We start from the raw sequence: 24302 nt of genomic DNA, 5'->3' as shown, positions 1-24302 counted from the left end.
CCAAATTGCCATCGTCCGACAAGTCGGAGGGATTCTCCCTCTGACCACATTCTTCCCTCTTGTACTCTCTTATTCTTTTTCTAAAAGACGGCAAAAGCTTAGCCGCAATAGAAAAATGAATAGGAACAGGTGCTAATGTAGTTTTTTGAGTGGAAATAGGACCCAAAAACCACACTACAAAGGGTGTGCTACACCATTCCCGACTAACGTACTTAAATCAACCCCACTAATAACTTACCCAACTTGATCGAAACAAACTACCGACTAAAGCCACTCACCATCACTCGGGGTGGACATTCGGGTAAACAAAACTAATCAGTTCGGTTCCTCAATTTCTCATGAACTTCGGTCATCAAAAAATGGTGATCCATCCGGTTCGGCCTCGATCATGGTCGAGCCAACTGTGTTCCAATTTAACGCATCCAAAAGAAACACTTATGTAGTACAAATTGAGTTTTTATTTCAGCCCAAGCTTGTTCGGCCCTTTTATATATTTTTCTCCACTTGAACAGTCCATTCTTCTCGAGCAGGCCATATGAACAAATCTTTCTTTTATACCGCGAGTTATTATATCATGTTTGTACCAATTAATTTTTTTTATTTTAATATGTTTTGTTTTAGTTAAATCTGTAAATATTTTTCTTCTAAAACAAATTTCTCCTTTAGCCATGATAGTTCTCTCCGAACCTAGAAACTTGTTCCATGTTAAAAAAGTCACCTTGATTGAAAAATAATCAGATATTCTCAAGTGTGGTTTTATTTCAAAGATTTTATTATAAAAACATGATGATGCATTTAAGATTTAGTCGCACGTCCGGTTTGAAAGTTACCATCATTAATTTTGTTTTCACTGAATCCCCAACCTGATGCATTATGCAAGTATGCAACGTGGCCTGGCCGTGTGGGTAGTTCCTTGCACGGAGTGTTCGGTTGCTGCCATAAATCAGCCTAATTTCTACTCCTAGCCTAAGGTTCTTGTCCAAGGGTGTGTTCGTTTCCTACCCTCTAAACTTTAGACCCGTCACATCAAAGAGAATCTTGTCATTTAGAAGTATTAAATAAAGTCTAATTATAAAACTTTTTGCATAGATGGGTGCTAATTCGCGAGACAAATTTAATGAGCCTAACTAATCCATAATTTGCCACAGTGATGCTACAGTAATCATCCGCTAATCATGGTCTAATATACCTCATTAGATTCGTCTCGCGAATTAGCCCTAGGATTCTGCAATTAGTTTTGTAATGAGACTTTATTTAATACTTCTAAATGACAAGATTCTCTTTGATATGACGGGTCTAAACTTTAAACCCTAAGAAACGAACACACCCTAAGTATCTCCACCAGATTACTTATATCTAATATCCTATATTTTCTCCCTCCGTCGTCAATAATATTTTTTTTTTAGCAAATGGATAGGGTAGAGGAAGGAATCCCCTATATTTGAATAAGATGGAGGTGTATTTTGACGATCATTAAAAATATTTTGATATTGAGGATGGAATTGGTAATTTGCTGGAACACCTCCCATTACCAAAATAACAGCTTTTTATATTGAGAAGAGAAATGGGTAATCTGCTGAAGATACTCGCAATGCTACGATTAATCTCCATAGTGAATAATGTATGGTTAACTTGAATGCCAACCAATCGTGTCCTAGGGGCTTCATAGATTCATTTGCATACAGCTTCGCAGGTGCCTTCGCGCTGTACTGTCCTATATTCCTGCCATTAAACTAAAGTTACGATCATGACTTAAAAAATCATGCGCATTCACCCATAAGTAAATATTTTAATACTTGTAATAACAGGATCTACGCATCACACCTCTGATAAAAACATGAATTTCCAACCGTAAGTAAAGTTTCTGGTACTTGCAATAACAAGATTTACCAGCTTATAGCGTTAAACTCACGGGATGCAGAGCAAAATATGCACGCTAAAACGGGAGTTCAATCGTTTTTCTTTCATCCGGTACCGTACATCCGAAACGAAATTATTTCCCTTCACCAAATGGCTCCTGCACAGGTATGACTCGGACCTGCTCTCTCTACGGTACTAGTGGTATCAAAATCAAAAAGGTCTCCAATTCCAGGGCTACTCCAAGAATCTACAGGGGGTTTTTTTAATCAGAATCAGAACGGGTAGTTGATGGGGTCGCGCTGCAGTGCCTTCTGCACCAGCTCCGTCTGCTCCTGCACGTGCACCGTGTAGAAGCCCGTCGCGGTGGCCGCCGATGGGGCCCTGCCCACGTACTTGATGTCCTCGATGCCGCCCCGGCCCAGAGCCTTCATCGCCGTCAGCAGGCGGGGGTTGATGTAGCTGTAAGCACCCATATTCATCGGCTCCTCCTGGCACCACACGATCTCGGCATCTGTACAACAGAAACAAAGGCAGATGGCATGTATCAGCTTCTTTCTTGTTCATTACGAGAACATTCGATGAATGAAATGTCAGTTTATCTTTCCAGCTTGCAATACTAGATATCAATGAAACTGGAGGAATGTCCAATTGGGAAACATATCATAGTAGTCCATACACTATTTCTTGACATGTGAATTGTGAACCATACAACATAATAAAAACAAGCAACTTATTCTTATAAACATACTTGGATATCTCTTCAACTCGCGCTGGATGAGGTCGTAGGGGAACGGGCAGAGCTGCTCAACTCTACATATAGCGACATCAGTGCGCTCCGTCTTCCTTCTTTCTTCATCCAGTTCATAGTACACCTGAAACCATAGCAAAAAAAAAAGGTCAAAGACTCGCTTGCTGACTTGCCAGAGAGGAACATTGCTTTCTTGAAAATACAGCTTCCAAGGATGACAACCTACCTTTCCAGAGCAAAGAACTAGACGGTTGATTCCCTCCTCAAGGTCCTTGTGATTGTTCTGGTCCTTTATGAGCCGCTTGAAGCGTGTCCCTTGCTTGTCAAATCCAGGGTGGCCCGCGAGATCATCAAACTCAGATAAATTCGACTTGCAATCCTTGTGGCGAAGGAGGTTCTTTGGGGACATCACAATCAAAGGCTTCCTGAAGTCCCGGTGTATCTAGAAAACAGAGGGAAAATATTTGAGTGCACCATAAGATGTTTTGAAGGAGGAAGGAGAAAATTTGCAAAAACAATTCACCTGGCGACGCAGAACATGGAAGTAATTTGCAGGAGTTGTTACATTCACAACCTGCCAATTGCACTGCTGGATTTGCTTCCGCAGTGTCGGATCCATCTCGGGTATAACATAAGGGTTGTCATCACTCATCTGCAATACAGTAGTTGATGTTTTATATAATAACCAAAAAGTATTAGCATCTACATGTGTAATCCAAAAAACTTAATCGCATTTCTATTTTCTTTTTAGCACTTTGCAAGAGCTACAATTAAAATTTCAAAATATCATCTTTGGCACAAGTATTTTCAAACATGTATCAGTGAACTAAAACAAAACATATTCCTCTGAAATGAAAATAGAACTGATAACTGCAAAAATATCTAGAAGTGTAAATCCATCAGGTATAGAAAGTGCAAATGGTTATGGTGCAGTCCCTAGTTAAAACTCAACAGCAGAGGAAGTTCAAGTTAACGCTGTCACCAGTGAGCTACCATGCATAATTTTGGTACACTTCCATGACAGAGGTTTGCATTTAGGTATTTAACTGCTTAGTTATGAGCTCATGACAAATAAAAGAACATTCAAGCAACAGAGAATAACATTTTTCTGGTAAATGATAATGTTTATCATTTGACATATGGAACAAGTACTTTCAGAGAAAAAAAAAATTCGATTAAGGGAGCACTAATTTACAGTAAGTGACCTTGCAATTGTTCCTTTCAAGTGTATGGAAGCTAATTCGAGCACAAGAGGTAGTTGTGACTGCATCCCCGCAGTCGAACATGCAAAATAGTACCTGAAGAAAGCGCTCCAGTCTTGCACTAGAATGTTCAGGCCCCTGACCATCATATCCATGAGGAAGGCACACGACAAGGCCGGTCTGGCGGAGCCATTTTGACTCCCCACTACTCAGGAACTGATCAAATATAACTTGAGCTCCATTTGAAAAATCACCAAACTGAGCTTCCCATAGGACCAGTGAGTTTGGGTTCTCCATGGAGTAACCCAACTCAAAGCCCAAAACAGCAAATTCTGACAGGGAACTGTTGAAATAATGGCATACTTGTCAGGTCAAAGAAAGCTAGATTGACTATTAAGAGGGAAAATACATATATATACCAGCTCACAACCTTAAGGTTTTCATTTCCTAAAGGACAGCACCAATACTTGTCTTCATCTGAAATTAAAGCTACTAATTTGGCCAGTTACTAGGGTGGAAAATTTTTTGTTCCAAATTTCATATATTCAAAGAAATGTATAGTTAAAGATGACAAATGAGCATGTGGAAATTAGCCATTTAATCGAATTAACACTGAATTTTCTATCACTCAACCCTGTATTTGGGTATTTTTAATCTTATTACTAGATCTCAGTACTCATTATGCTTATTTAATAATCTGTTCCTCATCTACATCATCTCAGTGCCTACAATGCATGGAAATAAGGCATTCATAGCAGTATCATTAGTTAGAATAGCCCTGTCCTGTGTTTCTGGCTTTCAGCTGCACCTTACCTGTGATTCTCGATTCACCAGTACAAACCTATAGCACTATCTCAGATGTTCAAATTAAACTAATGATATATTGATATGATGAAACCCACCTACCCAGGCGTCAACAGTAAGTAGGTAGTACAACTCTACGACTAATACTACCAGAGGAAGAGCATGACATCCGAGCCTTCACTATGTTCAATGCACCATTGTTTTTTGTTTTAAAGTATATATGTTCAGATATATTTCATTTCTAGAATTAATGACAGCAACAGAAAACATAGTACATCAAAGTCTCAAAGTCATATGTCAACTGTCAAACAATGACCACCAATAGTACTACAACATAATTTAACCTTAAGTTGTTTGACATATGAACATCCAATGTTTTGTTCTGAATATTTTAATTACTCACTATGTGGAAAAAGAAACCCACTACACAGTCGACAGAATTAACTGGGTTTGTGGGTCTATCCAGTTATAATAATATTCAAGTTTCCTTTAGAATCTAACATGAGCTCCATTGACCTGTACATGCACCCTAACTGGAACATTTTGGTAGATCTGAATTCATACCTGTTGCTCACAGTAAAGAGCTCCTCATCTTGGTTCATAACAAGATTATCAAGCGGGCAGTACCGCTCTCCAGTTTCCTGGTCATGGATGACAGAATGACGGTGGCTGAATGTACCCCTCTCAACATCCTGACCACTTAACCTGACATGGTTGCCCTCAACTATAAGAGTAGCAAATGCAAGTGCTTCACCCACTGCCCAATCAATGCCTTCTCCAGTCTCAATCATCTGACGCCGCAGATCAAAAATCTTCTTCACAGCCCTGTGAGGCTTGAAATTTTCTGGCAGAGTAGTCATGGCTTCTCCAACACGTTTTAGAATCTCCGGCTTGACACTGCATGGTTGCAGTGATATGCATTGCATGAAGGGTACTTACTCAAAGCGTTTTTTTCCAACACAATGAATACTCAAAATGTGGAGAGAAGCACAGAAAATAAAGAAAGCTGCAAGAGAGGAACTATTTACCCGGTGTTTCTGATACGTGAAATCTGCTCTGGTGACTTGAACCCAGTCCAGTAAGCTGAAAGCCAGTCCCTTTTGTTGGGGACATAGTCTTTGCTGTTCTTGAATTCCTCATTCAGTATAGTGCTGACCTTCTTGTTTAACCTGTCAATATCGTCTTTGGAGATCTTCCCAGATTCTAAAAGCTTATTTTGATAAATCTCAAGCGCACTTGGATGGTTCCGGATCACCTGGTACAGATAGAAAAAAACTTCCCAGATGTGAAGGGGCATAATTGACAGTGACAAGGGAAACACCAAAACTAAACAAGATTTGATTGTTCAGAATCACTATTAATTCTTAATGTACATTAATTCTTATTATTGTGATACCAAAAGATACAAAGTAAAATACTCAGAACACAGTTCTTTTTCCTCCTTCAGCATATAACTAGATGGAGTGCAAGAGATATCATTACTCGAATAGTACAGGAAGAATCAGGATTCAGGACAGCTAAATCTTTGAAGACATAGTATGCATAAATTTGTGCCAGATCTTAACAAGGTAAGTGAAACGAACAAGAACCTATACCTTGTACATTTTAGGTTGGGTGAAGGAGGGCTCGTCGATTTCATTATGGCCAAATCGCCGGTAGCATACAATGTCCACCACCACATCAGAGTGAAATGTTTGTCGCCATTCTGCAGCAAGCTCACAGACATGAACCACGGCCTCCAAATCATCACCGTTAACGTGGAAAATCGGAGCATCCAGTGCTTTTGCTACATCTGTGCAATACTGTGAGGATCTCCCTGACCTTGGATCAGTAGTGAATGCAACCTGATTGTTGACCACAATATGTATTGTCCCACCAGTGGTGTAGTTCTCAAGGGCGCTGAGATGCAGGGTTTCATACACAACTCCCTGCCCTGAGAAACTACCATCGCCATGCAGCAATACCCCCAAATTTTTGGTCCTGTCACGATCATTAGAATAGTACTGCTTCGCTCTTGTCTTACCAGCAACAACAGGATCAACTGCTTCCAAATGACTCGGGTTTGCAACCAGTGACAGATGAATATGTTTCCCACCCCTGGTAGGCCTATCATACGAAGTTCCTAGATGATACTTCACATCACCAGTCCCTGTATACAACCCTTCCCCTTCATTAACCGGCTTGGTACCACCGCTGAACTCGCTGAAGATCTGTCGCAAGGGCTTCCGCACGACATTTCCCAAAACATTCAGCCTGCCTCTGTGTGGCATCCCAATGACAATACTCTCTACACCAAGATCAGCAGCCCTATCAAACATCTCCTTCATGCCAGGGATCAGAGTCTCTGCACCTTCAAGACCGAACCGCTTCGCAGTGGTCCATTTGGTCGCCAAGAAATTCTCAAACTGTGTGCTCCAGATAAGCCTATCGAGCATGACCTGGCGACGATCATAGGTGTACTCCCTTGGGTTAACAGTCTCGATCTTATCCCTGAGCCAGTTACACTTGTCACGGTCAGCAATGTGCATGTACTCATACCCAACCGTGCCACAGTACGCCTGCTCGAGCCGCTCCAACACCGAACGCAGCGTCTGCACAGGCCGGTTGTCAGACAGGAACCCCGCCATCCTCCACACTCCCAGGAAGAACTCGCGGTCCAAATCCTCTTCAGAGAACCCGTAGAACGCTGGGTCCAGCACGTCCGGAACCGGGCGCTCCTCCAGCCCCAGTGGGTCGAGCTTGGCCTTCAAGTGTCCGCTCACCTGGTACGCCCTGACGAGCAGCAGCAGCCTCATGCTCTCCTGGATGGTCTGCCCGGAGAGGCCGGGCGAGGTGGTGGCTGCCTGGCCGACGAAGTTGCGGAAGAAGTTATCCCACGACTCGTCGACGGAGTTGGGGTCGGCCTCCCAGGCCCGCTGCAGCTCCTCGAGGTAGACGCTGCTGGTCCCATCGAGGAAGCTGTCGGTGAGGCGCGAGAGCGGAACCGCGCGGGGCGCGGGCGCGGCGAACCGGCGCGGGCGCGTGGAGTGGAAGTAGCGCGCGGGCGCGGCGCCGGGGGCCGCCCCGCCCGCGAAGGGGCTCGCCGCGGCGCGCGCGAGGTTCCGCCGCAGCGCCACCCGGGCCAGGCCGGACGCGGCCCGGAACAGCCCCATTTCTCAGATCAAGCTTCGCGTGACCGAATCGGCCGCGGGATGACGCGTTCCTCGGTGTGGATTGCCTTGTCCTTCCTGGAATCTAGGCTCCCATCAGCCGCGGCGCACGCGATCGAAGGCACGCTCACCCCTGCACAGGCAACCGGAACAGCAGATTAATTAGGCCTCGGTGAGCAGCAGCACCGAAATTCCAGCTCAGGAGAACTTGATTCCGTACAGATTGCGGCTGGGGTTCTCAAATCTAACTAATCTCGACCAGCACTAGCAGTAGCTACGCACCGTGCAGATCAACAATCACAGCGAAACAGGCCGGTCACTCCAATCAGAGATCGGCCGCTCTACAGACCACCGTGACCAAGCACCTCTCCGCACAACCCTAGGCACTAGCAACGAGCAGCAGATTCCGCAGTGACTCGCGCGATCCGACCGAACACGAGAGATCGCGCCGCGGAAAAATCACGAGCGGGGCGAGTAGGCTTACCAGTGGGCGGGGTCGGCTGTGGCGGGGGGAAGTCGGGGGCCGGGAAGGGGTCTCGCGCCGCTCCGCCGCGCTCCGGTGGTTCGGTAAGGGAAGGGATGGGGACGGGTTCGTTCGAGAGCCCGCGTCTCTTCCGCGATGATAAGGGCGGAGGCGGGGCCTTACCACTGGGTGGCTAGGTTCCCGGGGGTAATGATGCCGATGGATCGAATGGGATGGGGGTGGAGGAAAAGTGGAGGGGCCGTGGCCGTGGGGCCCGGACGCCAGGGTCACGGTTTCTAACGGGGCGGGCCCACCAGCTCCTTCTCGATGGGTGGAGCGACCAATCAACGAGTCGCGTACTCGCGTGCCAAGTGGGCTCGCGCGCAGCGACAGGGGTGCGTTCCGCGAGCCCGACGCGCGCTTGGCTTGCTTTGCTCGGGTCAGAAATGAGCAGCTGGCACGACGGGACGTTCGCACCGCTACGGAGTCTCCTGCGCCGTCGCAAGCATGTTTCAAATTCAAACAGCCAGACCAGAACCTGACCTCTTTGGCCCCTTTGGTTGAGGCCTTGTTTAGATGCTCTCTGGGCGTGTTCGTTTCCTACCCTCTAAATTTTAGACCCATCACATCAAAGAGAATCTTGTCATTTAAAAATATTAAATAAAGTCTAATTACAAAACTTTTTACACAGCTGGGTGCTAATTCGCGAGACAAATTTAATGAGCCTAATTAATCCATAATTTGACACAGTGATACTACAGTAATCATCCGCTAATCATGGACTAATATACCTCATTAGATTCGTCTCGCGAATTAGCACTGGGGTTCTGCAATTAGTTTTGTAATTAGACTTTATTTAATACTTCTAAATGACAAGATTCTCTTTGATGTGACCCCTCTAAACTTTAGACCCCAGGAAACGAACACAGCCTCAAACTTCCAACTTTTTACACTCTCTCTCCATCACATCAATTTTGGGACACATGCATGGAGCAGTAAATGTATGTAAAAAAATAACTAATTGCACAGTTTAATTGTACATCACGAGACGAATCTTTTAAGTCTAGTTAGTCCATGATTAGATAAAATTTGTTAAATACAAACGAAAAGTGCTACAGTAGCACTGTTGCAAGTTGCTTGCAATCTAAACAGGCCCTGAGCTTTCAACCTGCTTTAGCTTTAAAAAAGAGTTAAAAATCCAACCAAAAGGATAACCCTCCACACTTGACTTTGGAGAACAGCCGCTTTTCTCCGATACAAATTCCACAGTCACTTGGGATCCTGCTTTTTCTGGCTGTGAGAGGCATAACTTCGTGGAGATCACCCGCCATACCATCCATTAGTTGCTTCTTTCTCCCATCACCAGAAAAGAACGCGCCTCCTCCTACCCATCGCCTCCTTCTTCCCCGTCGCCTCCTCCTCCTCCTAGGGTTCGGCCGGCGGCGACGACGGCCCTATCCGGCAGTGGCAGCTTCCCCTCCTCCAGCCTCGTCCTCTGTCTCCTCCTCCCAGCGCCTGGCGTCCCTCCACCCCATCGGGTACCTGCTCCTCTCGCCCCGTGCTCCTCCCTTCCTCCTAGTGACCAAAATCGATTTGATTTGTGTAGTATGCATTCGATTCGTGCAGCAATTATTCGATTTACATTCCTTGTAGGCACATAAGACCGGGTTCACTCGATCTACATCAGCCTAGCAACCATAAGACTGATCGGAATTTTTTTTGCACACATCAGGATGGGAGCCACTACTTTGTAAAATAGTTTTTGGCCTCTTGACAAATCTGTAAAAAATTAGAATGAATTGTATGCTTCATGTGTTTGTACATAGTACAGAGTAGAACCATTCAATTGCATGGTTCAGAACTAGGATGAATTGTTTTCAGTTCAGAACTGTGTGGAAACAGTTTCCTATTTGTAACCTATGTCATGTGTTTGTACGTACCACTTGTTGCATGATTTGTACTGAATTTATTTCTGCTTGATTGAAGAATGGCTGATAAGGCAGATTGGTGTGATGCCAATGTGAAGCATCTTATTGATACATGCAAAGGAGAGATAGAAACTGGAAATAGGCCATTGGGACTTTTCACTAGAACTGGTTGGAAAAATCATTAAAGAATAAGTTGGACAATATGAAAAAAGATTATACTTGTTTTATGGAGCTCAAAAATTCTGCCACTGGGCTTGGATGGAATGAGACAAAGCAAACTATTGAATGCTCTAATAAATGATGGGCTGAACATCTTGCTGTAAGCACTGTACAGTACTTGTTCATTATTCATACTTCTACTTGGTGACCTGCTAACTTTTATCCTTTAATTTTAGAGATGCAACATTTCTGAAAAAGGTATCAAATGCAACCATGTGAGGTTCAGCAAACAACGACCGAAGCACCTTGAAGATCTGCATATATTGTTTGATAAGACGCATGGTAGCGGGGCTACTGCATCATGTCCTGATGATATTTCCTCATTTGAGTCCAATGATGAGGATGTGGTTGAGGTAAAAAAAAGTCCACATAATGATGATGTCAAGTTGGCTGCTTTGAAGAAAGCAAAACCAGAGAGAAAAAACGCAAGGACAACTCTACTGCAACTATTGAAGAGAAAGATGAGAAGAGTCCATTCTTTCGAATGTACAAGAACACATATTTGAAGATAGAAACAGCAACAGAGAAATCTCCACAAGTGTTGAAGCATCATCAGCTCCTCCAACCAACCAAGTCCCTAGCATTAAAGAGGCAATGCAGATGGTGAAATAATGTAGAGTGCAAAAGAAACTGCTCTAATGCACACAACCACTTTTCTGATCTTAAAACCTGAATTTAGGAAGGCCTTTAGCTTGCTTGAAACAAATAAAGAAAGGTTGGATTTGATTCAGAGGGGGCATGAAAAGAAGTTGATGAGGCGGCAGTAGAACTTTGTAATATTTTTTTTGTTGCGTTGTGAGAACCATTTATTTGTTATTGTTTCCGAGAACCATTTGGAATAATTTTGCCTGTACTCTAAATGATTACTTACTCATGTTATTTGTCTATCTCTTTTAATTGTCATTGTTGTGGTAATTTTGGTTGTCATTGCTATCCAAATTTTAATTGTCATTGCTTACCATATTTTAATTTTTATTGCTAATGTCTTATGTAGATGGATGGCAACATGGACGATTTAGCCAAAAGGGGCAGCGAGGACTACTACTTCAATGGGTTATGAGATGCATGAATCGTCCAAGGTACTTCTATAAGATGTTTCAAATGAGCACTGATGTGTTCATGGCACTTCATGACTTGCTCATCTTGAACTACAGTTTGACATGAACTAATAATGTATCATCCATGGAGTCATTGGCGATGTTCTTGTGGGTCGTTGGAGGAACTCAATCATTCTCACAAGCTGAAAACCATTTCACACGGTCACTCTGGACAGTTCACACCAAGTTTCATGAAGTATTCAATTGTTTGCGCAAGTTAGCAAAAGATAATATAAAGCCAAGAGATCCCAATTTTTTTATTGACCATGAAAGGGTGAAGGAGGACCAATCTGGCCTTATTTCAAAGGGGCTATTAGAGCTATAGATGGTTCACATGTTCCTATTATAGTCTCACAAGATGAAGTGGTTAGCCATACATGTCGACATGGATATACATCTTAGAACGTGCTTGCTATTTGTGACTTTTAACATGAGATTCATTTTTGTGGTTGCTGGTTGAACGGGATCTGCACATGACACACGGATCCTGAATCATGCATTAGCAAATTTTACTTCATTTCCCGTACCTCCTAAAGGTGTACATGTTTGGTTACTGGTAGTCAATATTTCTATTGTTGTATGCCTTTGCTGATTTGGTTTTGTAGGTAAATATTACCTCGTCAACTCTGGTTATCCAAACCAAATAGAATATCTTGCCCCTTATAATGGAAGCAGTACCATATACTAGAATTTTTGACTTCTGAGGATCGCAATCTCTTTCTCTCTCTCATATTTCAAAAGAAAAAAAAAAGAAATAACCAATAATATACCCTACTTTGAGGCCAAAAGATGAATTTAACCTAGTTTTATGTTTACATATTGATATGGCAATTTATTGAGCCCGTGCTTTGCTACGGGTGGCAAAATATTTAATTAGACATCATTGTTGTTCAAGAAAAATAATGAAAATCAAATCATCATTTGAATGTTCAAAAAAGCAATCTAAGACATGGTTTGCACATTTTCACCGAACCTAAAACTATAACAATATACATAAGGACAAATAATTATCTATAATAGGTTGCAGATCCAATGGCTCAGTATAATCAATTTACTTCCACTAAATCTCCTCCTTTTTCTTCATTCCCTTGTACAACCTGCAGGAAGCTGCTAGTTTGGCTTACTAAACTACAACTGAGTCATGGATGATCGGTTACAAAATTAATCATGCAAAAAAAAAAGTATGGCAAACTGTTTTACCCCTATGATGAGAAATTCAATATGCTGTTCTGTTTGATGTGGATATTTTCCATGGAGAAAGAAGGAAGTAAGGTTGCTACCATAATACTACTGATCATTGTGGCCTCTTCCTTCTTTTGATATCTAGTTAAGGATGTTACATCAATAAGACAGTTAAAACACTAAAGTGGGACAAATAAACAATCTGAAAAACTGTAAATTTACTAGGTATAGGTAAAAGGTTCACTATGTCCTCCCTCGCAGGCAGTTACCAACGATATATGGAGAAACAATATAAACAACTAAACTCCTCGTAGCACCAACCAATCCAATTAATTTGGCATGATTAGTGGTCCAATTAGAACAGTGTATTGGGATATCCAAGTACTCAAGCTGATAAAAGAAACAATAGGGGCGAACATTCATCACGACCGGAAGGACACTTCCAACCCCTACCTAAATATCAATTATCTCTACTCAGTAAAACTGTAAACTACTTGTGAAGATGAGGAATTCTCTTTCAGCTATGTTGTTATTTTTTATCCATAGTGTGAACCATCCTTGCAACCTACTAAAGAATGATGAGGTTACATATGCAGTTTCTATAGGAATGCTGCGGATCCATTTTCTATCAGATGTCTAGCTCCAAAACAAACTGTATTTGACTCTTCACTTCCAACACAAGAGGTCCCAGGCATTGGGACATGTCTGTCCAAAGGTAATATCATAATTATGGATTTTACTGTTCTTCTAGCATATATCACTACCTTATAGACTTTCATATTGAAGGCACAGTTCATGAGACAAGAATCAAATGGCCTGAAAAAGAAATGCAAATTCATCTTAGCCATTCAACATACACATCATGTGAAAGTGGATCACACGGACCTGCAAGTGATTGTTTCTGTCCGGACAACTGAAAGTGCATCTAGGCCCAAATTGATTTTGGTGATTCTTGACGATCACAATTTGGAATATGATGTTTTGATGAAGTTATATGCAGGAATAAAATGAAAGAATTGAGACGAAGATGAAAAGAAGGTCCCCAATTCAAATATGTACGGTGGTGAAGTTCACTGGTGATTTAATTCAGATTTTCGTTTTGAATTTGAGTATAGGACCACCGTAACGGGGATGCTGTTGATTGATCCAGATTGTCAAAGTATGTCAGTTTGAGATGAAATTCTTTCTTGAGAAAATCTACATTCTAAATTCATCTGGGACGGATGATCCGGCCTCTAAACCTGAAACCTTTTGTCGCCTGTCGGATGATCCGACCCTAGGCCGGATGATCCGGCCATGGGAGTTGCATAGTGTATTTTGACCTATTCTATTGCTTGCTCGGATGATCCGGACTAACACCGAATGATCCGGTACCCCTCAGAAATACACATAACGGTCACTTGAGGTGGGTGGAGTATTTATACCCGTTCACCCCCCTCATTCACTGCTGCTGTTTCCCACGACCTAATTCTTGCAAGGATTCACCTAGGGATTGAGAGGGAGGGAGATTTGGGATGTGGGAAGAGAGCACTTCGTGGGCTTTCACTTGTTCATCTCAAGAAGCACTTGAAGCATCCTTTGATTCGTCGATTTGCGTTTGTTACTCTTGGAGCCCAGCTCCTAGATGGTTAGAGGTGCCGGTAAGCTCCCATTCCTTTGTGGTTTGAGCTCCTGAAAGTTTGTATTACGCCTCTCTTTGTGAGATCAATAGTAAGTAACTCAATCCTTCTTTGTGGTTGATTGTGAGAGACTTGGGGCTAGTGACAGCCCGGCTCTTTGTGAGCATCTCAACGGAGACGTAGCTCCTTTGTGGAGTGAACTTCGGATTAAATCTTGTGTCTCCATTTACTTATTCTTGTTCATATCGTTCTTGAGCTTGTTTCGACCCGATCTACTAGATAGATGTAGATCTCGTATATTGGATTCCTGCATAGGCTTTGCAATACCTTTTACCAACTTTGTAGTCAAAGGGAATCGTCAAAAGTTAAGTATATTTTGAATTTAGTTGTTGGTTATTTTCTCCCGGCTGAAAGATCCGACCTTAGGCCGGATCATCCGCCGCCCGGAAGATCCGACCCTGGGCCGGATCATCCGGAACCCGAAAGATCCGACCTTGAGCCGAATCATCCGGTCGATGACGTTTTTCTGCCAAGATTTTCCGGAAAAACTTGAACAAGGCCTATTCACCCCCCTCTAGTCCTAGTGTTGGTCCTTTCAATTGGTATTAGAGCCTAATCCCTTGATTAAGGCTTAACCGCTAAGGAAAACACACTATGGCCGGGATCGGTGATAACTCCGGTATTGGTGCATCCTCCGAGAAAGAACATGTGGTTGTGGAATCATGCTCAGATGAGAATGACGACGATGGCACCCAAATATCACTCCCCCTTTGGCAGCAAGCACCAAAAACGAAGCTGTTCATCAGCTCACTCGGACTCAGTCTCGTCATCGCCCCTTCTTCCTCTTCCTCTTCATCACTATTGGCTTGACCCCCTTGGAAGGGCATCTCTTGTCCTCCATAGTCAAGCTCAACATCTTCACCAAATTGATACTCTTGAGGAACATAATCATCCCAAGAATTGTAGATGGATGGTGGAGAAGGAAAGTCTCGAGCCTCACGAACGGGAGAATGAGGAATGTCAACTTTGGCCATTAGCTCCTTTTGCCTCCTTTCTAACTTGAGGAGTTCCTCATCCATATATCTTCTATGTTCTCGCATTTCATGTGCATTTTGACAACACATATTGAAGCAAGCAAAAATGTCTTGAGCAATAAAGGATAACTTGCGTTTCTTGGATTTGGAAGCCTTGCGCCCGCGAGAAGTAGATGGTGCCGTAGGAGAAGGAGGAGCAGCTCGCGAAGATGATGCACCGGGAGTGAAGTTCGAAGCATAGGCACCCGGAAAGGGTCCAGAAGCAGGAATCCCCGTGCCATGACCGGCAATATGAAGAGTCTGTTCGATCTTTCCTTTATTTGACTGATAGGCCATGTGAATGGTGCTGTGCACTATGTTGAGCTGAGTTGCCGCCTTAATCATGTGAAAGATGTACGGAGCATAATAGCATGCACTAGATGAATCAGATGAACAAGCAATGATCTCATGCCAAATAAACTCCATGACAGCAAACTTGGAACGATCGGGGGCCATTTGAGCTAGTAGGTTCTTGGCTCTAGAGGATATTTTATCTGAGTCACCACCTCCAGGAGTGAGAGTGAATCTAAAGAGAGTGTTGAGCATCTTGTAATAAGGAATGAGTCCCTTGATTTGCCCATACACTATATCTCCATAAGCTCTATCATATATGAAGTGCATCTTGGAGGGCTCAAGTTCATTGCCTTCATGCAAGTCAACGTTGAAGTTGTCACGACCCACAATGTAGCCACCCCCATAAACTGTAGAGTCTACAGTGTGACCAAATAAGATACTAAACTGAGCCATATTGTATCTGAATCGCTTTCCTCCGATTGATCAATGGATGGTTCGCTCATCTTTCTCAACAAATAGTGTGGCATAGAATTGAGCCACAACCTCTTCATTCCAATCACATCTGAAACTCATCATCTCTACAAGATCCATCTCAGAGCAGGACGGATGATCCGGCCCTAGTTCGGATGATCCGGGAGCCGGATCATCCGGCCCACCATTGAGTCATCCGGCCCTGCTCGGGGATGAACAACAAGCTCATGAATTCATATCGTTCTCTCGATCCATATCCTAAATTTTTGTTAATCTTTTGATCTAGATGGTGAGGGAAAAGGTGACCAAGAACAAGGGTCCTCCCACCGACTCCGAATCAACGGAGTATGAAACCGGTTCCGATGGAGAGGTGTACGTTAAAGAAAAGACAAGAAAGAAAATCGTCCCTTGAAGGGATGTAAGAGGACGTGGTGCACAAATTCCTCAAGGGAGAGGCTCGACGGCTGCCGGAAGTTCCAGTGGTCGTCCCAGAATGAAGCATGCAAGTATTAGCCGTCCAACAGATGAGTGTGATGATGATATTGATCTTTCATATCTAGAAACCATGGTTGTTAGTATCATGCGCCCAACTCGTGACCCCTATGATCCCTCAATGGTGAATTACAAGAGGGGTGGCAACTCTATCTCAACGCTTCGATATAGTGAAGATCCTAGACATGTTGAGCGCAGTTTCTTTAAAAATGTTCGCTTTTGGTTTCCCCATCAAGCTGATTGGTATGAATCAGTTATCATGACCAAGAAGCACGTTACCACTGAGATGAGGTGGATTGATTGGGATCATTTGAAAAGGTTGTCATCACCAGTTAAGGAAGTGGTTGAGGCTGTGTATGATCGCTGCAGTAAGATGGATCTTGTGAAGATCATGAGTTTCAGATTGTGATTGGAATGAAGAGATTGTGGCTCAATTCTATGCCACACTATTTGTTGAGAAAGATGAGCGAACCATCCATTGGTCAATCGGAGGAAAGCGATTCAGATACAACATGGCTCAGTTTAGTATTTTATTTGATCAAACTGGAGACTCTACAGTTTATGAGGGTGGCTACATTGTGGGTCGTGACAACTCCAAGGTTGACTTGCATGAAGATAATGAAATTGAGCCCTCCAAGATGCACTTCATGTATGATAGAGCTTATGGAGATATAATGTATGGGCAAATCAAGAGCCTCACTCCTTATTACAAGATGCTCAACACACTCTCTTTAGATTCACTCTCACTCCTGGAGGTGGTGACTCAGATAAAATATCCTCTAGAGCCAAAAACCTACTAGCTCAAATAGCCCCCGATCGTCCCAAGTTTGCTGTCATGGAGTTTATTTGGCATGAGATCATTGCTTGTTCATCTGATTCATCTAGTGCATGCCATTATGCTCCGTACATCTTTCACATAATTAAGGCGGCAACTCAGCTCAACATAGTGCACAGCACCATTCATATGGCCTATCGATCAAACAAAGGAAAGATCGAACAGACTCTTCATATTGCCGGTCATGGCACGGGGATTCCTGCTTCTGAACCCTTTCCGGGTGCCTATGCTTCGAACTTCACTCCCGGTGCATCATCTTCGCGAGCTGCTCCACCTTCTCCTACGGCACCATCTACTTTTCGCGGGCGCAAGGCTTCCAAATCCAAGAAAGGCAAATTATCCTTTATTGCTCAAGGCATTTTTGCTTACTTCAATATGTGTCGCCAAAATGCACATGAAATGCGAGAACATACAAGATATATGGATGAGAAACTCCTCAAGTTAGAAAGGAGGCAAAAGGAGCTAATGGCCAAATTTGACATTCCTCATTCTCCCGTTCGTGAGCCTCGAGACTTTCCTTCTTCACCATCCATCTACGATTCTTGGGATGATTATGTTCCTCAAGAGTATCAATTTGGTGAAGATGTTGAGCTTGACTATGGAGGATAAAAGATGTCCTTCCAAGGGGGTCAAGCCAATAGTGATGAAGAGGAAGAGGAAGAAGGTGGCGATGACGAGACCGAGTCCGAGTGAGCTGATGAACAGCTTCCTTTTTGGTGCTTGCTGCCAAAGGGGAGTGATATTTGGGTGCCATCGTCGTCATTTTATCTTAATTTATGTCTTATCGAACTTTATCTTTGGACATGTAAGAACAATATATTGGTGTCATGTTTGGTGATAATGAACTTTATTAACTTATTTGATAATTTGTAAAACTTATTTGCTAGTGTGATGATGAACTTGATTTTTTTATTAGCTTTATACGTGTGGATGATGTAATGTTATTTGTCACTTTGTTGATTTGAATATCTTATCATATGCATCACGGTTATTTTCATCACACTTGAGCACTTCAATGCAAAGTCTTAGGGGAAGTTCACCTAAATATGTGCATTGGTATTTGAGACCACTTTGAGTTGTTCATGCACATATTTAGGGGGAGCTCTTCCATTTTGTCGTTTACAATTCATGAATTTTATTCCTCCCTTGTGAGCCCAAATTGGTATTGTCATCAATCACCAAAAAGGGAGATTAAAAGTGCATCTAGACCCCTAATTGATTTTGATGATTCTTGACAATCACAATTTGGGATATGATGCTTTGATGAAGTTGTGTGCAGGAATAAAATGAAAGAATTGAGAAGATGATGAAAAGAAGGTCCCCAATTCAAATATGTATGGTGGTGGAGTTCACTGGTGATCTAATTCAGATTTTCATTTTGAATTTGAGTATAGGACCACCGTGCTATAAACGGGGATGCTATCGATTGATCTATCATGTCAAAGTACTTCAGTTTGAGATAAAATTTTTTTTTGAGAAAATCTACCTTCTAAATTCATCTGGGACAGATGATCCGGCCCTAGGCCGGATGATCCGGCCTCTAAGCCTGAAACCTTCTGTTGCCTGTCGGATGATCCGACCCTAGGCCGGATGATCCGGCCATGGGCGTTGCGTAGTGTATTTTGACCTATTCTGTTGCTTGCTCGGATGATCCGGACTAACACCGGATGATCCAGTACCCCTCAGAAATACACATAACGGTCACTTGAGGTGGGTAAGGTATTTATACCCTTTCACCCCCCCCCCCCCACCCCTCATTCACTGCTGTTGCTTCCCACGACCTAATTCTTGCAAGGATTCACCTAGGGATTAAGAGGGAGTGAGATTTGGAGTGTGGAAAGAGAGCACTTTGTGGGCTTTCACTTGTTCATCTCAAGAAGCACTTGAAGCATCCTTTGATTCGTCGATTTGCGTTTGTTACTCTTGGAGCCCAGCTCCTAGACGGTTAGAGGTGCTGGTAAGCTCCTGTTCCTTTGTGGTTTCCTTTGTGGTTTGAGCTCCCGAAAGTTTGTATTACCCCTCTCTTTGTAAAATTAATAGTAAGTAACTCAATCCTTCTTTGTGGTTGATTGTGAGAGACTTGGGGGCTAGTGACAGCCCGGCTCTTTGTGAGCATCTCAACGGAGACGTAGCTCCTTTGTGGAGTGAACTTCGGATTAAATCTTATATTCCATTTACTTATTGTTGTTCATATCGTTCTTGAGCTTGTTTCGACCCGATCTACTAGATAGATGTAGATCTCGTATATTGGATTCCTGCATAGATTTTGCAATACCTTTTAACAACTTTGTATTCAAAGGGAATCGTCAAAAGTTAGGTATATTTTGAATTTAGTTGTTGGTTATTTTCTCCCGGCTGGAAGATCCGACCTTAGGCCGGATCATCCGCCGCCCGGAAGATCCGACCCTAGGCCGGATCATCCGGAACCCGAAAGATCCGACATTGAGCCGCATAATCCGGCCGCTGACGTTTTTCTGCCAAAATTTTCAGAAAAAATTTGAACAAGGTCTATTCACCCCCTCTTAGACCTAGTGTTGGTCCTTTCAACAATAACTCATTGCTTTGCTCATCTCTAGTCAAGATGACAGAAGCACAGCATAGCATGCATGACCCCATCCACCTCCACGCCTCGATTCCATTGATGTCAACAGCTTCAGCATCACCTCCTGCACCGTTACTGCTTTAATTGATCGGTCCACCCTTCCCTGAATCTAAAGTTCTAGCATAGCGAGGCACAAATTGCTAATCTTAAAGGGAATGATGAAATTTTACAAAAGGAATCATCAATTGAAGCCTGAATAGGAGAGAACACCTGATCTCAATGACTCGAGCGGCCATGCACCTAAATTAATCCTTCCCTGATTTTAACATTCTGTTTCTCAAGTTTCAGTATTTGTGGACATATAAATCACTTGGGTTAATCAAGCTCTGATCTATCATTGTACAATAGTAACTTTTATTTTATTTTCTACAAAAATTCAAATTTCAAACATTACTAAGGAAGAAGAGGCAAGAAAATAATCCATCCGGGCATGTTAGAGTAGCTTACCAAAAGTTTTATTTAAAAAAAGGTCACTTACCAACAAATCATATCAATTCCAATATGTGCCAATCTGAGAAGGATTCTAATGTACATACCCATCATAAAGTTAATTGTTGGTACCAATCTCTTTAGCTCATTAGCAACCAAAGTGGATTCGGCACACATCCGTGCATCGCTTTCCCTAATATGGTGGATTTGGTTCTTTATAAAAGCAGCGGAAAGCCACAAAATAAACATAAGGCAGTTTCAAGAGAGATATTGATTAGAACAGCCCACATGTCCGATATGAGGAGTGATAGCATTGTTACGCCGCTTATCTGAACCAATCAAATGTGAAAACATTTCTGCAAGAATATTCAGGGCAAGTGTGAGTTTGCCCACAAGAGGACATTTCTATACGATTCATTGTACTGAAGTTCTTACAATGACGAAAATATTATGTTCGTTCTTCATAATTTATTCACCATTTAGTTCCAGCTTCTTTACAGGGAAAGAATGCTCATTGTGCAATCTGAAAATGCACTAACAGCATTGATTGAAGTGTAAAGGAGAGAAAAATGCAGAAATTAGCACTGATGAAGTCAATAACATAGAACCAAATGAATATGCAATTAGAAACTACTATATAAATAAAATGTGCAATGTGTTTGCTATAGAATTAATACAAATGATTGATTAAGGCATAATATCAAAATATTTGGTCTAAGACTGCTTTTTTATCATAAATAATCTAATGTAACTGAACATGTTCGTGCCCAGAATTCAGAATATAATTAAAGGGATTTCCATTGACCATTAAAATCAAAAGCTTCAGGCAAAGAATTCAGAATACCCAGTTGTTCATGATGATTTGCTATGGCCTATAACTAAACGACAATGAGGGTTGTGCAGTCTTTCACAAGCATCAATTTTTGTCAATTGTCACCGAGCATAATTACAACTAAATTTAATATAAAATGTGGCTTGTGTTACATTCTCATTTCGTCGAACACTTTAGGGGCATGAAGGCAAATGGAGAAGGTCACAGTACCTTGGCAGTTTGCTGGTTTCATCAAACGCTTTTAGAGCTTGCTTGTCTTGTTGCCTCCTTCATGGGAAGGCAAATGCATAATTTTGCCTTGCGTCTCCATTTCACGAGAACCCTGCTTGGGTCTGGTGTCTCTTTGGTCCAATCTCATTGTGTGGCATCTTCAGAAATGAAACAGGTTCATCATTGCAGATCTGAGGGGGGAAAAGCAAAAGGGGATCAGGTACCTTGGCCTGAGCGGCATGAGCTTGGGAGCTCCCTCCTCGTGGTGGCCTCTTGGTGCAATTTACTCCTCTCGGCTCTGGCACACATGAGCTCTGGCCCTAGGCACCCCCGTGCAGAGAGCCTCAAGGCACGCCGGGAGACGGGCGTCGGGCGCTGCTGGAGAGCAAAGCGGAATGGATTGGCGAGGGCACTCAAGCTGGCCGTCCAGGCGGCTCGGCATGCAGGCCGTCGGTGCGGCGTGGGCGGATGCGAAGGCGGACGACGGGAGGAGGCGATCGACGGGCGCGGCATGGGTGAAGGTGGGTGACGACGGGCGGAGGCAGGCTGCGGGCAGAGCCGCCTGGAGGAGGGGAAGTTGGGAAACGGGACGAAGGACCGTCCGAGGCTCCACCGAGCGGCGGGGATGTGGTCGACCCGAGCGGCGTCGATGCGCGGCGGGCCGTCAATCCGTCGATCCGCGCGCCGCGGGGATGCCTCCGTGTGGCGTCGAGCGAGGCGAGGCTGGGCGGTCCGCGCACGACGGGGAGCGTGGGGGCAACGGCGGCGGCGCGGAGGGACGGGGATTGGACCTGCCGCGGCGGCGTAGCCTTCTCACACGCCTGGAGGAGCCGGCGCGGGGCGAGGTCGCGAGCGCGCGGGAGGAGCCGGCGTCGTGCGAGCTCTGGAACCGGTGGGAAGTCGGCGGGGACGCCGGAGCGGAGCGGGACCCGCCTCCTCGCGCGGGTGGACGGGGACCCCTCGCAGCGGGATGGCGGGACGGCGGCGCTGGGCTAGGATGGCTTGACGACACGATGGCGGCGGCGCGGACCGGCTCGCGGGCTGCGACGTACGGCCCGACGGGAGGGCGGCTGCTGCGGCGTGAGGGGGAGCGAGGGGGAAGACGTCGAGGGGCAGGGCTTCGGGAGGGGGAGCGCTTCGGGCCGGAGCGAGAGGGAGGGCGGCGGATCGGAGCGAGGGGCGAGCGCATCGGACGGAGGGGGCGAGCGGATCGGAGGGAGGGGTGCGGGTGTCGCAGCCATCTTTTCCCCACCCTCCGTAATCGAAACTAATAAACTGCTAATTTTACCGACTTCGCAAGCTAAATTACCAGACTAGCGTAGAAGAAGTATGCGAAAAGACTTCCATACCCCTATCATATCGCAGCATGGTGCTCCCTCTCTTTCTATCTGTATGACAGCAGCACCCACCCATCTTCTCCCTCGTCTTCTTCCTCCCGTCAATCACCTACATGCCCGTCCTAACTCTCCAATCTCTTAGAATTCTTGTGCCCCTCGGATCAGCTGCTGCTCGTGCAGGTCATGGAGTTCGCCTGCGGCGGGTTCGTCGTCGCGGTCAAGAGGAACACGCCGTCGCCGACGGCACAGGGTTCTCGCGTAGTTTATGCGGGCCGTCGGGGAGCTCGCACGGGCCCTGCCCGTCAGCTACGGCGACGGCTCCCTCCCGAAGCTGCCGCCGCTCGTCGCGTGCAGGCAGGCCGCGGGTTGCCCGGGCAGCGAGCGGTGCGTGCTAGCCGGCCGCCTGGCAGCTTTCTGCCTTTCTCCATGGCGAGGGCCTCCTCTTGGCTATGTGGTGACCGAAGCCCACCATCACACAAATTCCCAATCTCTCTTCCCCTTCCCAAACAATTTGCATCGACTGTTTTCGATTGCTTCCATCTCGAACCTTCCAATCGCTCGAATTCATTTGCAGAAAGAGGGGAAGCATGCCCGTGGATTTGGGGAAGAAACGAGAAGAAAATAAAAAATATTACGGGAGGACGAGCTGCTGCTTGCGGACTGAACAAGTGCTGCTTCTATGTGCGTGAAGAGGGGAAGCATGTCGTGGAAGAAATGAACAACGGCCTAGGGCAGACAAGCACGGCGAGGAAGAAGACGAGGCAGAAGAAGATTGGTGGGTCCCACCTGTCACAGAGATAGAACGAGAGGGAGCACCATGCGCTAGGATAAGATGGGGTAAGGAAGTCTTTTCGCGCGTTCCTTCTACAGACTTGGCACGCCACGTCAATACAGTTGGCAATTAATTAGTTTCGATCGTAAAGGAATAGTAAAATATACAAACTAAAATAAGGATGGCAAATGAGCAGTACCATCCATAAGGATGGTAAATATCGTGAAGGAAAAATAAACACCCTTAGTTTTTTTAAGCAGTGATAAAGAAGAGACGTGACCAATTTAATCTATAAAAGTGAATAAACAATCTAACGTCACGAACGAATTAGTATACGCTACGCAAAAAACTTTCTTCAATGCCAACAATTCAATCAAATATACGTTGCTAAGATCTAATTATAAGAAAAATATAAACTTACATGTTGATAATATGATAGAAAAAAGAGAATAATAAACATAAGAAAAGGAATAAAAATAAAAGAAGAAAAATTTAAGAGAAAGAGAAATAAAAGGTACCGTTGTATCTAGAAGATTAGAAGAAAAATAAAAAAAGGAAAAATAAGAACGGGAAGGAAAGGAAAAGCCAATAGAATAGAAAAAATAAAAAAACACTACAGGTGCTTCCAAACTTGGTTGTCCTGCATGCATGCTGCTTTTCATAAAGACGGAGCCTTCATCTTGT

At 44.1% G+C, this 24302-nt stretch overlaps 2 protein-coding genes across 8 annotated transcripts; both read right to left on the bottom strand.

Moving 5' to 3' along the window:
* Window positions 1–1830: 1830 nt before the first annotated feature.
* On the bottom strand, window positions 1831–8408 carry LOC112899168 (2-oxoglutarate dehydrogenase, mitochondrial-like). 2 transcript variants are annotated; one of them, XM_025967525.1, is made up of 9 exons: window positions 8248–8408; window positions 6210–7896; window positions 5643–5869; window positions 5179–5511; window positions 3907–4153; window positions 3132–3260; window positions 2835–3050; window positions 2609–2732; window positions 1831–2371 (listed from the first exon to the last, which is right to left on the bottom strand). In XM_025967525.1, the coding sequence occupies exons 2-9, from the start codon at window positions 7764–7766 to the stop codon at window positions 2133–2135; spliced, it is 3072 nt and encodes a 1023-aa protein (XP_025823310.1). In that variant the 5' UTR covers window positions 7767–7896; window positions 8248–8408; the 3' UTR covers window positions 1831–2132. The 2 variants fall into 2 exon arrangements, with proteins under 2 accessions (XP_025823310.1, XP_025823311.1); XM_025967526.1 differs by lacking the exon at window positions 8248–8408 and adding an exon at window positions 8046–8201.
* Window positions 8409–12548: 4140 nt separating this feature from the next.
* On the bottom strand, window positions 12549–23536 carry LOC112899859. Of its 6 annotated transcripts, none has more exons than XR_003230123.1 (3): window positions 21734–23536; window positions 12671–21667; window positions 12549–12567 (listed from the first exon to the last, which is right to left on the bottom strand). XR_003230123.1 is itself a non-coding variant. In XM_025968498.1 (3 exons), exon 3 carries the CDS (start codon window positions 16089–16091, stop codon window positions 14910–14912), a length of 1182 nt encoding a protein of 393 aa, XP_025824283.1. In that variant the 5' UTR covers window positions 16092–21001; window positions 21510–21667; window positions 21734–23536; the 3' UTR covers window positions 12581–14909. The 6 variants fall into 6 exon arrangements, 5 of the variants coding, with proteins under 5 accessions (XP_025824283.1, XP_025824282.1, XP_025824284.1 ...); XM_025968498.1 differs by lacking the exon at window positions 12549–12567 and having other exon boundaries at window positions 12581–21001; window positions 21510–21667; XM_025968497.1 differs by lacking the exon at window positions 12549–12567 and having other exon boundaries at window positions 12581–20990; window positions 21510–21667.
* Between the last annotated feature and the right edge of the window lie 766 nt (window positions 23537–24302).

Source organism: Panicum hallii, chromosome 7 (assembly GCF_002211085.1).
Source record: "Panicum hallii strain FIL2 chromosome 7, PHallii_v3.1, whole genome shotgun sequence".
NCBI lineage: Eukaryota > Viridiplantae > Streptophyta > Magnoliopsida > Poales > Poaceae > Panicum > Panicum hallii.
This window is presented reverse-complemented; position numbering and strand designations above follow the sequence as displayed.